General features: G+C 40.6%; 1 protein-coding gene across 16 annotated transcripts in view; it reads right to left on the bottom strand.

Moving 5' to 3' along the window:
* Positions 1-16163, bottom strand: part of NAP1L1 (nucleosome assembly protein 1 like 1) — a 41548-nt gene that overhangs the window by 6241 nt on the left and 19144 nt on the right. For 5 of the 16 annotated variants that reach the window (XM_084810452.1, XM_084810457.1, XM_084810450.1 and 2 more), the window contains 8 exons: positions 14284-14372; positions 13584-13686; positions 7279-7420; positions 7007-7087; positions 6529-6657; positions 5686-5757; positions 4027-4166; positions 1823-1968 (listed from right to left, as the gene is read on the bottom strand). In XM_084810452.1, the coding sequence (XP_084666578.1) occupies positions 1823-1968; positions 4027-4166; positions 5686-5757; positions 6529-6657; positions 7007-7087; positions 7279-7420; positions 13584-13686; positions 14284-14372 (902 nt within the window). The remainder of the gene's footprint in view (positions 1-1822; positions 1969-4026; positions 4167-5685; positions 5758-6528; positions 6658-7006; positions 7088-7278; positions 7421-13583; positions 13687-14283; positions 14373-16163) is intronic. The other 11 variants (XM_084810453.1, XM_084810460.1, XM_084810462.1 and 8 more) reach the window with 3 other exon arrangements.

Here is a 16163-nt window from a genome sequence, read left to right as displayed (position 1 = left end):
GTCAGTCAAGCTGCCAGGATCATCCTTGAAGTTCCCTTCCATTCCTGAGTCAAGCTACTGATCCTTTTGTTCTATCCCACCCTGAGTCTAGCCCAGAAGCCACTGAACCTTTGGTACCCTATGTTTTGAAGTCTGTAAGTGCCCTAGAGTTCAGGCACTTAGTGCATTCTTTCAGCATCCATCGTGGGACTTTGCACAGACAGACTGTCAGACAGCTCTAGAAATTGCTCAGGATTCACTTGTCTCTTAGCCGTTCTTCATTATCTTTCCTAGCACTCTCCCTTCTCAATTCTGGTGTCTAGTCCACATTTCCAGGACCAATGTTCCTGTCTCCCCACCCCAGTGCACCTGCTCTCTCTCCCATCCCCCTTATACTTGAACCTGCTTGCTGCCTTGTTTGCCCAGATAGACCAGCTGTACTGCATACCGATAGAGCTTCACATCCTGGTGAAGCACTTACTGAAGCTTCCTAGCCAGCTTCCATATCTATCACACCTTACACCAAACTGCAGGCTCAATACTTTGCCCCATAGGAGTTCCATGTCTCATGGGAACATGCGCCATTCCCTTTGAGTTGCTGACTCAGAGTCCAGCAGTTTATTCATTTGGCTGGCAAGTGGGGAGTCCTTAGCATTGTGCTGAGATGGTCCTAGAGTCTCAAATCAAGCACAATCTACATACCCACTTTACTAGCTAGCTTCCCTCTTGTCTCTTTCCATGTTTATTTCCTCTGACTAGTCAAGGTCTAAGAAGAAGTCTTGTTTTTAAGCTCTCCATTCTAAAATCTATTTTTGCAACCCACCAAAGGCCTGTAGACCAGAGGGTAGCCTGTGATCTCTGTGGAATTTTCAAGTATCTGTGATCAACCAGGAAGTGAGGTCCTTTGTGTTCCCGTTACTATGGAACAAGATAAATATACCCACGTTGTCTCCATTTCCTATTATTTCTTGAGATCCATTTCATCCCTCTTGTGGTCCACTCTATGCCATTGATCCTCAAGTTTCCCCACTACAACTTCCCAAGCCCGGCCTTTCCATTGCCCTAGCACCCTTGCACTCCTTATTTGACAAACCCTAACCGCCTGCATCCTCCTTCATTTCTATTACAGCTATTAGGAATAGTGTACCACTTCATGTGATAGGGGATTGGTATTAAGCATTCTATTCCTTTGTTTCCATGCTCATCATGATGTGTGTATACAAGTGAGTTTGTGTGCACATGTGAGTGAGAACATGTGGTTACAACCTCTAGAATGATGGTTTATAGTCTGGGAACTCTCCTTAACCCAGCTTTGTTCCTAGATGTGCAGGCTGTTACCGTGCTAGGGGTGTCCCTGCACAGGTTCAGTTAATGCAGCAGCTGCAGCATTTCCTTGAAAAAGCACATCTGGCTACAGTTACATATGCTTTGATGACATCTAGGTTGGATTTCTGCAGTATACTCTGTGTAGAGCTGCTCTTAAAGTTTGCGTCAAAGCTTCAGCTAGAGCAAAATGCCTTGGCTAGGATGTTGGTGAGAATCCATTTCATGGAGCATATCATTCTGCTGTTATGTAAATTGCACTGGCTTCTAATTCTTTTCCGGTCACAATTTGCAGTGGTGATTACCTATACAGCCCTAAACGGTTTGAGGCCAGCCTTATCTGACAGACAGCCTCAGGATGTTCTTATTTTACCAAGCTTTTGGATTGTTTTAACTATGCACATGGCTGCTATAATCGGTTTATTGCTGCCCTGTTATCATTCAGTTGTTTTGTATTCGACCTTGCAGGCTCTTGCAGCCAACAGACCAGCTATAAATACTCTAAATAAAATAAATTTACCTTCAGGAGGACTGAAAAAATTGAAGAAAGAGTCATTGGAAACTGTTTTTGTCACTGTTCTAACTGTTCCACGCCCCTTGTGCTTTTGTTTCTTCTTGATGGTTTTCAAAGTAACGTTCTTCCCCTTTTTCCAGTCTATTTGGCACCTAAAGGACGACAGTGTTACTAAACCAAGCATCTACTTATCCATTCATCTTGGCCAATTATAACATTTGAAGTTTTGACTGAAATACACCAACCCCAAAACAGTAATTCAGTCATCTGAGTCAGTCACCTAGACCCTGCTCTTGTGTTCTCTATAAGTAGAGTTGCCCAATACTGGGTGGAGAGTAACATCTGAGTTCTATAAACCCTATATATCTGAACGTAGCTTGAAAGCTTCACTTACCCTGGAAATTATCACAAGACTACACATAGGAATCAAGCAAAACAATGTTTCAGCACATACAATGTATACAATGAAGATGAAAGTGTAGTTAAGTCTGAATGGCAGTCTTTGTGGACAGCCCTTCTGATCTCACCCTTCGGAACCTGTATCTTCTCTAGAAAATATCTCTTGGCTGTATTTGTAGATGGTGTTCTCGCAACCAAACATGTTGCTTTACAACTTTGCTGATTATTGCATGCAGTGTTGAACTTAATCCCCCCCCCCGGTCATCCCTATGCCCACTGCAGAGAAGATGTTTATGTCTGTAATTAGCCTTCTTCGGACATATAGGTGATCGGAGGGTGTTGCAATATGGAATTAATTTCACGATGAGGCTGGCAAGTCAAGAGCTGGGTGTATTAGTATCTAGATCCTAAAGTGAGAAATATCAAACTAAGCCCAGCATCCCTTCTGAGCATGCATATTACAGAAGCAATTCAGTGTGTAGATATAAGGCACTAACATATTTAGAAGTTTGGAGAGTTAAAAATTTCTAAATAAAATGTAAAAGGAATATTGTAAGGTCTTTTATTTAGCTGGCACTTGAGTCATGGTCAAGACAGTAAATATTTCTGAATCTAATTATATTTTAGTAACATAGTTTGTATCAGGTGTTATACTGGCAACGTTTTGCGCTGCAGATGCTGGGAATAGAGCATGTATAGAATTAACCAAGTATACATTTCTTTAGAGTGAAAGGAGGATCTATTTACAAGTTAAATCTTTATTCAAATGTCTCTTAAAAGGTTTACAGCATTGAGGTACGTTTACATTGTGCAAGCGGGCACACACACCAACTTCAAGAATGGCCCTACTCTGGGTGTTCCCAGATTCAGAGGCAAATGTGGGCAACTGCCAGCAAGGCTGCTGCTAGGAGTAGGCGAGGGAGGTGGCTGCCGAGCGCCAACTACAGGGAAGCACCGCAAGCAGACCCCCAACCCCTTCCTGCCTCCACCTGGTAGTGCCACCTGCTTCTGTGAGAGTGACCAGGGAAATGTTCAGGTGCTCACAGGCCCCGTCGTCCCTCTTCCCCACCAAGAAGTGGCTCCTGAGCACACCTATGTGGAGGGCAAGGCTGCTGCGGAACAACCCCAAGGAATCCATTGTGAGCTCTTTGAACACCACTGCCAAGGACTAGAGAAGACAGGTTTAAAAGGGAAGGCATTTCTTCCTTGCTGGTGTGTGTGTGTGTGTATATACACACACACACATATATATATATACATACACACACACACTGATATGGCCAACAACCACAAAAGCATTCTGTGCATGCGCAAAGGCTGCCATCTCCGACAATGAAAGAGGAAAACAAGCCCATATGTTGAATGAAACCCAACCTCTGGAACCTCAGCCAATACTCTGTTCTGATGGGAAAACAGCAGTGACACAGGGGGTGTACCATGACTCTACCTTGCCTAGGGCACCAAAATAACTTGAGGTTGTCCTGCTACTACAGAGAAAATTACCTGTGTATGGATTTGTCATGCGCCTACTTTGTTAGCATTTGGACATGAGCAAAGATCTATTCCTTTGCTTGGGCATTTAATGGCATCCACTAGTAACGGAATGTATGATGCTCTCATCCTCTGCTTTTCCTGGGCCCCAATTATGATGGTTATTTTGTAGAAGATAGTTTCAAATGATAAGCTGCAAGTAAATCCATACATAAAACAAGCAGGTAGAAAGTAGGATAGAACTAGCCTAAAGAAACCTACTTTCCAAAATATATTAGGAAGATTGTCAATCAATTATTTTAAGAGAATATTAAACTTACCCTGTACAGCCCATAATTTCTGGTCCATCGAAAGAGAACGGATCAGAATCATCAGGTTCTGACCGCATTCTATATGTTTTCGACACTACTTCATTTGTGAAATATTCATTAGGTTCAAAGTGGAATTCTAATGTAAAAGTCTTTAAAAAATTAGAAATGCAGCATTAGAAATGACTGAACAATGCATCATTAATTTAAACCACAAACCAGATACCAAGATGTACTAAACTCATTCTGCACCTTTGCCAATAAAGTATTCAACAGTGCTGTGATTCTTTAAGTCGGTGGTTCCCAACTTTGGATCCCCAGATGTTACTGGACTACAACTCCCATCATCTCCATCCCTGACCAATGTCCAGGGCTGAAGGGAGAGTTCAATATCATCTGGGAACCCAAGTTTGGGAATCACAGCTTTTCCATTTCTTACTCAAATGAATACACTAGATCAGGGGTCCGTGGCCTGTTAGGGACCGGGCTGCAGTAGGGGTGTGGGAACCCCCCCCTTACCTTGGGTCTGCGGGGGGAAAGGCGATCCGTCCCTCCCCCCAGCCCCAGAATCCTCGCCAGCCCTGGCCGGCTCCGCAGCAAGTCCGCAGAGCTGCCGGCCGGCTCCAGCCCTGTTCTTTGCAGTAATAACCAGCCAGCAGCTCCGCGGCGAGTCCAGGGCCGATGAGGATTCGGGGGGGGGGGGGGACAGATCGCCCCCCCCACGGACCCAAGGTAAGGGGGGTTCCCACACCCCTACTGCGGCCCGGTCCTGTCCTATCCCCCCCCCCCGGGTCTGTGGAAAAATTGTCTTCCATGGACTGGCCCCTGGTCGCAAAAAGGTTGGGGGCCGCTGCACTAGATTATAGTTTGTCTGCATAAGGGGTGGGGAACCTCTGGCCATCCAGATGTGGCTGGACTACAACTCCCGTTAGTCCCAGCCGACATGGCCAATGGTTAGGGAGTTGAAATTCATCATCATCTGAGGGAGTTCTGGTCCCCCAACTTTGGTCTGGACAGTGTCTGTTGTTGTATTATAATTTTACAGAAAAAAAGAAGAGAGGACTGGTGGTTTTCTGCATGGCATTATTTTCCCCATTTTTCAGACAACTTGCACTGGTAGATTCCCCTTTAACTTCAATAGAATTCTCACCAGAAAAAAGCCATATGGCAATGCCTAACTGGAAGTTCTTCAAGAATTGTCACAAATTTACTTTCGTTGCTCAGGGCTAATGCATATATCCACTGGTGCTCAGGAGTGAGCTATTCGGATTGCACGATTTGACCAAGTTTAAGAATCCTAGTTAAAGCAAGGAGCCTTGTTGCCTTCACCTGGCTAATGTTGGTGCCAACTGATGGTCTGCATAAATGAAGCAAACGCTATGGACTTTGAACACCTCAAAAGTTTTCAGTGGAGCCAGTTCACATATTAAGCTGCATGTGAGTTAGAGAGAAGTCTTTGCTGTGATCAGGTATCAAAAAGCTATATTCATCTGTGAATCAGCCCTTAGTTTTGGCTAATGAGTCATGTAGAACATATTATAAGGTTTATGGGTTCTACATGTTTAAAATAGATTGCAAATTCACAAGTGTCACAGCTCAATACTAAAAACAAAACACTTCCTTCAGTTGTTTCAATATTACTATTCTCACCAAGGTTAAAAAAAAACTTACCATAGGCTGCCCAGCTTCTGAAAACTTCACTTTAATATCTTTCAAGTGTTTCAGAATAGGTTCATCATGTTCCTATAAAGTAAAAGTTAATATTAGGCATTGCTTTCTGCAACTGGTTTATTTAATGCAGTTATAACATAGGGAACACACACAACGTAACACAGGAAAAGGAAGCAAACACCAGTAATCTGAGGTGAGCATTTGAAATTAAATTAATACATTTGAAATTAAATTCATTCATTGTTTCATTGATTCAATTAGTTCACCAGGGGGTGACAACTGTCATGTATTTATCATGTAAGTATTCCCATAAAACATGAATGCAGCTTTATGAAAAAATGAAAACCGTACCACATGCCTAGGGCTGTACATATTCTGCAATTCCATGCAAACACAAGAGTGGTATTGGGCAAGACGTTCACCTTTTAAAGAATCAGAGTTCAGTTTATAACATGTTAATTTTAGCCCTAGTGATGGCTCCTAGTATAAGTTTGAAAAAGTGTGGGAGTGGCAGATGAATAAAATTCAGTACAGGTGATGGTGGTAGGTACAGTACTTAGTTGATTCTTATACCTTCACATGATTTACAGACAATGCAAGTTAAACAAAATAGGCATCCTTAGTCTGATCAAACAAAGCTATGTCATATCCTTGAGGTGTAGAATTTTACTTTTAGCACCACCTGCTCGAGCTTAACAGGCAAAAAAGAAAGTAAATTATCGGTGGAATATTCTGGAAATCAAAGCTGAACTCCAACAGAAATATCTTAATAATGATCAAGTTCCTGATGTTCTGGAAATTTGGTCAGCAACATTTCAAATAGTTAAAAGTTTATTCTTTTACCTGAACCATATCACTGAGTAAGTCAACATTCTTGAATACAGTCAGCCAAAATTCAGGAATTCCTTTAGGGTCATCTTTTTCTTGATCTTTTTTCTCCTCTTCAAGCTTGGCCTTCTCTTTCATTTCCTCCTTGTTAAAATTAAGAAGTTACTCTTTCTAATATTTGAGCTCTGCATACTAATCAAGAGAGTAAGTATTATACTAATAACTATAATGGACAGAAAAACCTCAATTATATAATGCATGATCAGTTGTGGCGCATTGCTATATTTAGGCTATACACCTTACTATTGAGAACTACTTAGAAATTAATATCCTACCTTGGCCTTTAGGTAGAGTATTTCAACATCCAATTAAGTCTACTTTACAAAGCTATGAATTGTATGATCTGTCTGCATTTATTACTAGTACGAGTCTACTTCCAATGACTGAAGTATGGGCATACAAAAGCTCTTTTTAAAATGTTTTAGGTACTCACTGAAATTTCTTCTTCAACATCTGTTTTCCATTCACATTCTTCTTCAGTAGGTTCATAAACTGCATTGATGATTTCACTCCTCTGGAAGATTAAATCATAGTTGTTTTAGGTTAGCATAACTTATCTTGATCCAATACCATCGCGAGACAACAAAGCCCAAATATTTCACAAATAAGAAATGGCAGAATTGCTGATCAAATGTGAATTCTGTCCCATTTGCCACTTTGACAATTAAGCTTCAAATATAAAGCAATAAAAAGCATATAGCTTACCTTGTCAAACAAGGGCTGATAAAGAGCAGCATATTTTCTTTCCAGTTCATGAACTTCTTCATAGAACTTTGCTTCTATCTGTGCACATTTAACTTGAAGATTCTTGAGTGCATTTACTCGTCTCTTAACTACTTTAGGCAAGCTGGGGAAGGGGAATTATATAGCACTGTTACTACAACAACAACAACAACACATCATGTCATTCTATGAATAGAAAGTTTTCTTTCAATATGTTGACTGGAACGTGCTGTTTTAACTTTTGATATCCAAGATTAATAGAAGAGCTAGACTGTGACCCACTGGCCTGTCTATACAGAAGCATTAGAGTAATATCTAATCCTTAACTAAAATTTCAGCATTTAAGGGAAAGTTTTAGAAACCTATACTTCTTCATCACTCAATTAAGGACTTGAAAGCAAGATGAAGCAATTATCTATTATCTTTATGCAAGTAGTATATTAAGTACACTTCATGCAGATCAGAAGTTAGTACTCTATCATGTTATTCACTAACAACTGAAAAACATGAGTTGACACATTACTGTGCTCCCAGGTCATCTGACTTCAGGATATATGATTCAGCTGAGTGTTGAACTGTTACACAGTGTTGGAAATCTCTGGTTTTTAAAACTCCTGTTTAAAAACTCCTGTTTAAGACTCCTGTTTGGCATGTATTAAGTAACTCAATACATGCCAAACTGAAAGTGCATTCTGGAAATGATAGAGCACAGAGATAAAGTTCCACTAGAGTATTCCAGGTTGGTGATTTCAATTTGCAACAAGGATTAAAATTGAAAACAGGGTCAATCCCAGTTATTGAAACATCTTAAATTGAGCCCAGTCTGTGTCCCTTTCCTCACCTCCCACCCCCATCCCATGCTAACCTAACAGTGGGTAAACAACTGCAGATGTGCTCCTTACATGAGAACTGCCCAAAACTCGCTAGTCAGGACTGAAATTTGCTTCTGTATGGGGAGGTGCCACAGGCACAAGGCGGAAGGAGAAGTACAAGAGTATCAGCTCCTTAGCTTTTTCCATTACTACTGTCTCACACATAGCAGAGTGCCTAAGAGGCAACTGCTTAGAACTCTCTGTAGCACCAATGCTTAGGACAAGACTTTTCATTTTCATAATAGATGGAATTCTTATTCCAAAGAGCCCAAAGAACTCATGTGCATGCATATGTACACATGCATGTGAATACATGTGACAATGGAATTTAAAGTTCCTGCACTGATATTTCACTCAAAATATTAACATGTGATGAAGACATCCAACAATGGGTTAACTGCCTCTACTGCCCAGGAATAGTAGGGTTCCCATGACTGGTGTTTTTCCTATAATCAAGGCTTCTCTCTGCCAATTCTGACTGTAGTTTAAGCTTTGAGACAGATGATGATTCTGTAGACCACAGAAGGTTAATTCAGGCATGTAGAGAAGACTAATAACAGAGGTACCCCTCCTCAAGGAGGCATGGCAGAGTCAGATGCAAAAGCAGATTGCCTGTTTGCCAAATAACATATAGACTCAGCATGTCAGAATAGGATAGGGTGCTGGCTTGGATGCCTTGCTCACACTAACCTGGAAATAACTTTCATAGTAAGTGACTAATGTTCCATTCTCAAGGTTAGTGTGAAGAAGGCATCCAACAATGGGATGTACTTAAGCAGACTGTCTATGAGGGTGGGTATGATAATGCTGAGTCTTAGGTATTAGGGTTTTGTTTTTGGGAAAACAGAACAGAAAAGATTGGAGATAGTTCTGTCCTGGGTGAAAGGCAGGGATGAATTGACAAGGAGAACCCTAGGATCACAGATAATAGAAAAAACTTTGCTTTTCCTAGGCAGTAGAGGGAGTTAACCCACTGTTGGATGCTTTCTTCACACTAACCTTGGTAAAGAATATTCTATTACATAACAAGAACAGTCACTGCTCCTACCAAGAGATGTGAAGGCCCAGAAAAATTCAGTTTTTCCCTCAAGAATTGAACAGTTTTGGATTATGAAATATTTTCTTTTAGAATGATGAATGAAATATTTAAGATATGTTTATATATCGTTGCCCAGCCTTTACTGCTCCACAAATGATTTCTAAAAACCATTATAGCCTCAGCTATAAAAATTTGTAACAGTTGCTACTAGAATAAGCCCCCTTTACCTAAAAGAAACTCAGTAGCCTGGTTCCTATGACCTAGGCATGGGATTGACACCGCCACTAGAGAAAACCATGATTTCATCCTCCCAGCGGGACACTAGTTTCTCTGTCCCTAGTTGCTGAGGGCAGACAGATATGTGAGTACTCTAATTAGAAGAGGTCAGAGTCTTAAAAAGAAGGATATGCTCTGTTTGGCTGCTTGTGATTGGGAAACAGCTGCTGGGCAGGTTTTTTGTTTCATTTTGTGAGCCACAACAACAGCTGTGAACAGGGACTTAGCTATGAATTTTCTCAGAAGTTATTCCTTAGGAAATTTTGAGAATGGTGGATAAGTATAGGGGGAAAGCCTTTGTTGTGGAACTTCCCTCTTTGTAAATGGTGTTTAAACCAGCTACTACAGAATCACTGCAATGATTTAATAACCCTTGTTGATTTGGGGTATGACAGCTTTGGGTATGAAATAGCTTTATTAACATAAAAATGACTTGTCAGGAAAACTCACCCATGTAATTACAAATATCAGTATATGAATATTGATGTGCCAGCATTATTAATAAATCAATGATTCAAGTTTGGGAATGGGGGCACAATTATTTGTTGAAGCCCAGAGGGGGTCACCAGTACAAAACGTTTGAGAGACATGGTTTTATATAAATGTACACTGCTAAAATTGTCTATTTTAAATCAGCTTTGCTCACTAGTATGGCACTGCAATTTTACCTGGAACAAACTTTATAGTGGTCCAGCACTACAAGGATTAGACATTACGAAGTGTCACTGTAGGTAAATAAGGCAACTAACAAAAATATTTAGCATCACGTACTGCTGGTGCCACTTGCATGTGTTATCTTTAATTCTAAATAGCAATGAAGATGTATACAAAACAAACTGCACTTCTTGAAAACAACCATAATCAAGTATCAACCCAGCCTATGCCATAGAAACCAAAAATATTTTATTTATTTATTTATTAAATTTCTTAGTGACATCTTGCCTCAAAATTAAGTATCTATGCATTCAAGTAGAACAATTCAGAAGTACTAACGTCAATAAATGTATTCAAACAAAATCCACACAACAACAAAAATCAGTATTTCAGGTGATCTTTGCAGACATTTCAGAGGCAGGTTATGAATCTCCTCATGCAGCCTTCCCCAACCTGGTGCTCTCCAGATGTTTGACTACAACTCCCAGCATCACCTCTCAGCAGGGCTGGCTAGGGGATGCTGAGAGTTGCAGTCCAACACATCTGGAGAACACCAGGTTGAGGAATGCTGTTGTAATGCATTTGCATGAGCTCTCACTCTTTCCCAAACTATCACAGGATCCTGTCCAAGTCACTTATGAACTACAAGCCCCTTAAGGCAAAAGAAGCACCCAACATAGTAGTGTACTGCTCTTCTTCTTGGCAACTGTAGACTTCAAACTGAGGACAAAGTAACTGAATAACAGGTGGGCCAGCCAGTTATACCCCCATCTGCTGGCAAGGGGACAGCAGCTGACCACTAGAAAAGCAAGTTTCATAGCTGAACAAGATTATTGCTTGAGTATAGCCTCTCATAATAAAAGCCTCTCATAATAAAAGTTCTCATCTTAGTGTACTAGCTCTAAAGCAAGTTAAAGATGGACAAAGAGATGAAACTAGCGAACACAGAGAAGTTACAGTAATGAAACTTTTAAGAGAATAGAGATGGGTTTCCTTAATCCCTAGATGACATCAATTAAGGGATGCAAACAACACTTCCAAAAGGTTTTAAAATCAAGCAAGCATGCAAGTATTAAAAGTTCAAAACATTACTCCTTTTAATTTAACTTGCTTCACAATGCTTCAGCTGACATGCTACAAATGTTTTAGGAGTGAACTACTGTACTTGAAGCAATGAAGAACTGGCTTTTTGATCATTTTCTCAAAAGGAATAGTATCTCAGTGAAAGCAGCATCATGAAACTCAGTAAGGACGTACTGATCTTGAATCAAGGACTTTGCAGATTAGCAGAGGTTACTTAAATATACTGTGAGAGAAAAGAAAGCAAGTTCACAGCAGATCTGAGATCAATTGTGGCTAGCAATTAGAGGGTACAGGCAAGCTATGTGTTACACACAAATGCATGTAACAATGCCTGTTTGACTTTTTAGTTCAGAAAAGCAGCTTTGGGGTGCTTGATCTTTTCCCTACCTGCCATTTCTACTCCCAACTGCACTCTCCCAGTTGCTTCCCCCATAGGATTTCAGGTGTGCATTTACATGGAATAAACATGCATTTGGCACCCCATAGGGTAGAGGGAAGAGCACATAAGCAGCCATCAGTGAAGACACATAACCCCAGCCTCTCTGCTCCAAGTTATATCAGGGGTCATTATACAAGCTAACACCACCACCACCCCGGTATGTGTGAGCAAAAGGCCTTCTGTTCATGGGGATTTGATCATTTTTACAGCATAGCCATTTTCCCCAAAAGCAAGGAGCATGTCCTATAGTAGTTCTATTCAAACTGGATATGAAGCTTTGTTTTGGTTTTTCACTCATTCTTCTGCTTTTTTATCGCTCTGAAGGAGATATCTGAAGAAAAAAACACATTTCCTAGTTGCCACTTAACAGCAGTATATTCCAGCCACCATCTATCAGCCCAAACCTGAAGACTGGCAGACGGTGCACTGTAACTGTCAAGGCTAATAAATCCTTTGCTAAATGGAAGCTCGTGTTCTAGAAGTCCTGTTCTGAAGCACCCCGTAACATGTTACTGATGGAGATCAGCACAACTATGAGGATGGCTTGTTGTTCAGTCGTTAAGTCATGTCCGACTCTTCGTGACCCCATGGACCATAGCACGCCAGCCCTTCCTGTCTTCTGCTCTCTCTGTGCAAAAACTCAGAGCAGGATCTATACCAGGTTGAGGAAACCGCTAATCGGATACGGCCTGTGGTGCACCCCAATCTGGCCTGCAGCCTCTCATCCTGGCACTATGCCCACGCCACCCTGCATGGTAGCTCACAACAAAGCATGCTCTCCTTGCCCCTCACCCTTCCATCAGGAAAAGCAGGTGGCGGCATGTTCTGTAGGGAGATGTGGGTTCAAAGTGCCTCACATGCCTTGAAATGGCAGCTCCTGAAGCTTCCCCACCTCCAGGCATGAAGAGACAGGGAGAATGGGGTGATGTGTGTGGGAGTGGATAGATGGATGGAAAGAAAGAGTGTGGGGTGGTGATCTTAATTTAGTATCACTACCACCCCACTCCCAAGATTCTTGAGCGAGGGTGGGATGCAAGAGGACATGTGGGGGAGGCTCTGACACTTCCCAATGGAACGTGGCCCTCGATGGTAAAAAGGTTCTCCACACTGATCTACATCTTGCACTGCCTGATAATCAAACTTCTGACTCTGCACTGCCTGGGATGTGAGCTCGGCCTGGAACTGGGCACTGCTGTACTACCACAGCATCCAGCTACACATCTGGAGCGTGAAATGCTACATGGGGTGTATATTTCCAGCAATATGGCCAATTAATTTTTCAGCCTTCATTCCACACTACTTTTATAAATTCATATTATCAAGAAAATGAATCTTTCCCCATTTTAGTACAAGGGCTTTTTCAGGACTGTGCAGCTAATCATGATAAATAACTCAAGCGAGAGGCAGCAAGGCAGAATGAACACTATAGGGCAGAGCACATGTACGTTCTGCAAAGCTCAAACAGCAAGGAGGAAACAAACTCTATGATCAGCTTCAAAAATGAAAGCCCTGTATAAATTGTGTAAATACCACACCACTACTCCACACAAATAGCTGGAACCTAGATCTGTCACCAGGCAAATACATTCTGATCCTCTCCAACACTTTCAGTGTAATCCTATGCATATTTATTTAGAAGACTCACCAAGTTCAACACTTACTCCCACATATGCATGGGGCTTCAGACTGACTGACTGAAGTACTCTTCTGTAACATGAGTTACAATTACATCTCTAAAGTGGATTGGTTTGCCCTGATTTTGACTCCCATAGAGCATCGCTATTTTTTTACCGAAAGGATCTTTGTTTTCTAACATAATTTTGCAGAATGATATCTGTGTGATGGACTGCAAAAATTTTCATCTATCAAGCAGCAAAAGATAGCAAAAAGGCTGGAATATAGCTAATAAGAGAACATGCCGTACCTTTCTATGTATCCTGTAGGTGTTCCAACCAGACCATCAAGTCGTTCCTGAAGGGCTGCAAGAATTTGAGGATTCTGCATCATTTGTACAGTCAACTGACGGGCTTAACAAAACAAAAGATAAGAATTTATTTTTATTTTTTAAAATGAACCTGTTATAAACTAGTTTTAACCCAACTTTGGACATACAGATCTTTTCATCAAAATATACAGCTTGTCAGCAAAAATGCATTATTTGTGTCTAGCTGCTGAGCAGATCTAATATTGACAGCAGCATGATAACATACTAGCCATTAAAAATGAACTAAGCTAGATGGCCAGCTCATTACACAAGGCTACATAAGGAACACAGTCACAAAAATTAATTCTATGTTAATGGAAATTTTTATATTAAACTTAAAGCATGTGCATATTTAGGCTGCAATCCTATGCACACCTATCTGGAAGTAAGGTCCGCTGACGACAGTAGGATTTACTTCTGAGTAAACACACACAGGATTGCACTGTATATCACCTTAATCCAAGTATGTTTACAGAGATTTTGGTAGGAAAGATCACACTAATATTTAACAAGCGGACAAATTTTGCCTAAAAAATTAAGGCAAGCACTGAGATGTTTTACCAGCAGGTTTCAGATTAGACTGAAAAAATACTTCTTGCATATACCTACAGAGCTCAACTTCAGCTCATTTTGCTCTTACCTTTGCTGTTAGCATCCTCTCCAGATTCTTCTTCTTCTACTTCTTCAACATCTTCCATGTCTTGCTGGTCAAGCTCAGCCTGTTCTTTGCTATTAAAATCCAAGTCAAACCAGGAGTTTGAGTATCTTTAACCAAAGCGTTTTAAGCATGCACATTTTACCATAGTATCTCACAACATTTTAATTGTGAACATGCCCGGAAACTGGAGTCTTTCAAGCCATTTCTCTAATACACAAGCCATAGGTTTCCTTTCTCTATTGCAGTATTAGCCTGGACTTAATGTTGTTTTTTAAGCTTCCTAGCATGAAGGCAGTACCTGCAAAAAGTCAGTATAACCAGAGAAATACTTTCATACTGCTGTTGCATTATGGTGCAGATTCATGATGTGCAAGAGGCACTGAATATGACAGGTGTAGATACTGATCTCTCCTCAAACTCTGTATTCTCCTTTCCCTCAAGTTTCTGCTTAAACACCCAAAACTATCACTGGCAGAAGGAATGTGTGGGTGCACAACTGTTCCACTGACATGCAGGGAACCTTGGGATAGTTTGCAATTACATGCATTTTGGTTGAAGATGCTGATGTAGTGCACAGCAGATAATTGCAGAAGTTCACCTCAAGCATACAAAAAAGATCTACCGAACAAGTAAATAGAATCTTTTCAGATATCAGTTAAACTAAGAAACGGGAATCTATCAGAAACAGTACAAACAAGGCAACTTTTCAGACTCTGACATTAGAAGATAATGCATATCTGTAGTCGATAAAGGTCACATGATAAAAATTTGCATTATTATACTACACCAATATTTCTGGACTGAGGGTCACAGCACTGCTTAACTGGGTTGGCAAGAGGGCGACATAAGGATGCTAAGTATCCAAGAATGGAAAGTGATACAGGAATCAGACTTCTCCAAGCGGAAAGCTTGATTTTTATCTTCTTAATGAATTAAAAAATGGAGTACATGTTGTATACATAACTTGCAATTCCAGTTCTACTTTGATACTTGCACTGAAAACTGATTCATGTATGTCTTCCTTTAAATATTTTTCTTTCAGCTACATTTTCCTCTCAAATGTGTACTACCTTGCCTTTAGCACCAAAGGCAATTGTAACTGACATTTTTAGGAAGAGGTAAGACAACACTGTCTTACTGATTTAGAATTATTGACCAAAATGAAGACAGAAGAGACAGATTCAAACACATTACTGGCTTCAGAAACGTTAAACCTCTAAAATGTGTACTGTATTTGAGTCTGACTGACACCCTATCCTCACTGTGACAGGACTTAAGGCATGTAATGTTCTCTCAATTGCACATTGAAAGCATGTCTATGGAGTAAACAACACGCCTGCACATAACACCTACACTCTTCCATATTCCATTTATGTGGCCTATGTTTACTGTGAATCCTTTAAAGGGACAGGGACCAATAAATGCAATTAAATTGTGTTAGCCACCCTGATCCCTTAGGATATAAACCTAAATAAGCGTTAATATGAACATACATACACACACACACACACACACACACTTATATTTCTATAGTGCCAAATTATTTGAAGAAAGGTGGAAGAGGGGTCCATTTTGAAATGTTTCATTTTACATGGTTAATAATAAATGCCATAAAAAATCATATGTCCAAAGATGAAGTCCCACCTTTCCTACTTCAAATTGCTTGGTGCTGTAGTAAATACATTAAATCTGACAGCCCAAATTTACAAGCCAGCTGATGATGAAAATACTCCGAGCAAGTCAATTTGATGCTAACTGAAGCCAAGCTGATGATGAAAATACTCCGAGCAAAGCAATCTGATGCTAACTGAAGCCAGAGTATTAAAACCAATACTCTGATCCTTAGATTACGTATAAAAGCC

The sequence above is a fragment of the Heloderma suspectum genome, chromosome 7 (genome assembly GCF_057233095.1).
Source record: "Heloderma suspectum isolate Gila_16-S chromosome 7, 16-S_ref, whole genome shotgun sequence".
In the NCBI taxonomy this organism is placed as follows: Eukaryota; Metazoa; Chordata; class Lepidosauria; order Squamata; family Helodermatidae; genus Heloderma; species Heloderma suspectum.
The sequence above is the reverse complement of the archived record's forward strand: the minus strand, read 5'-3'. Positions and strand labels throughout refer to the sequence as shown.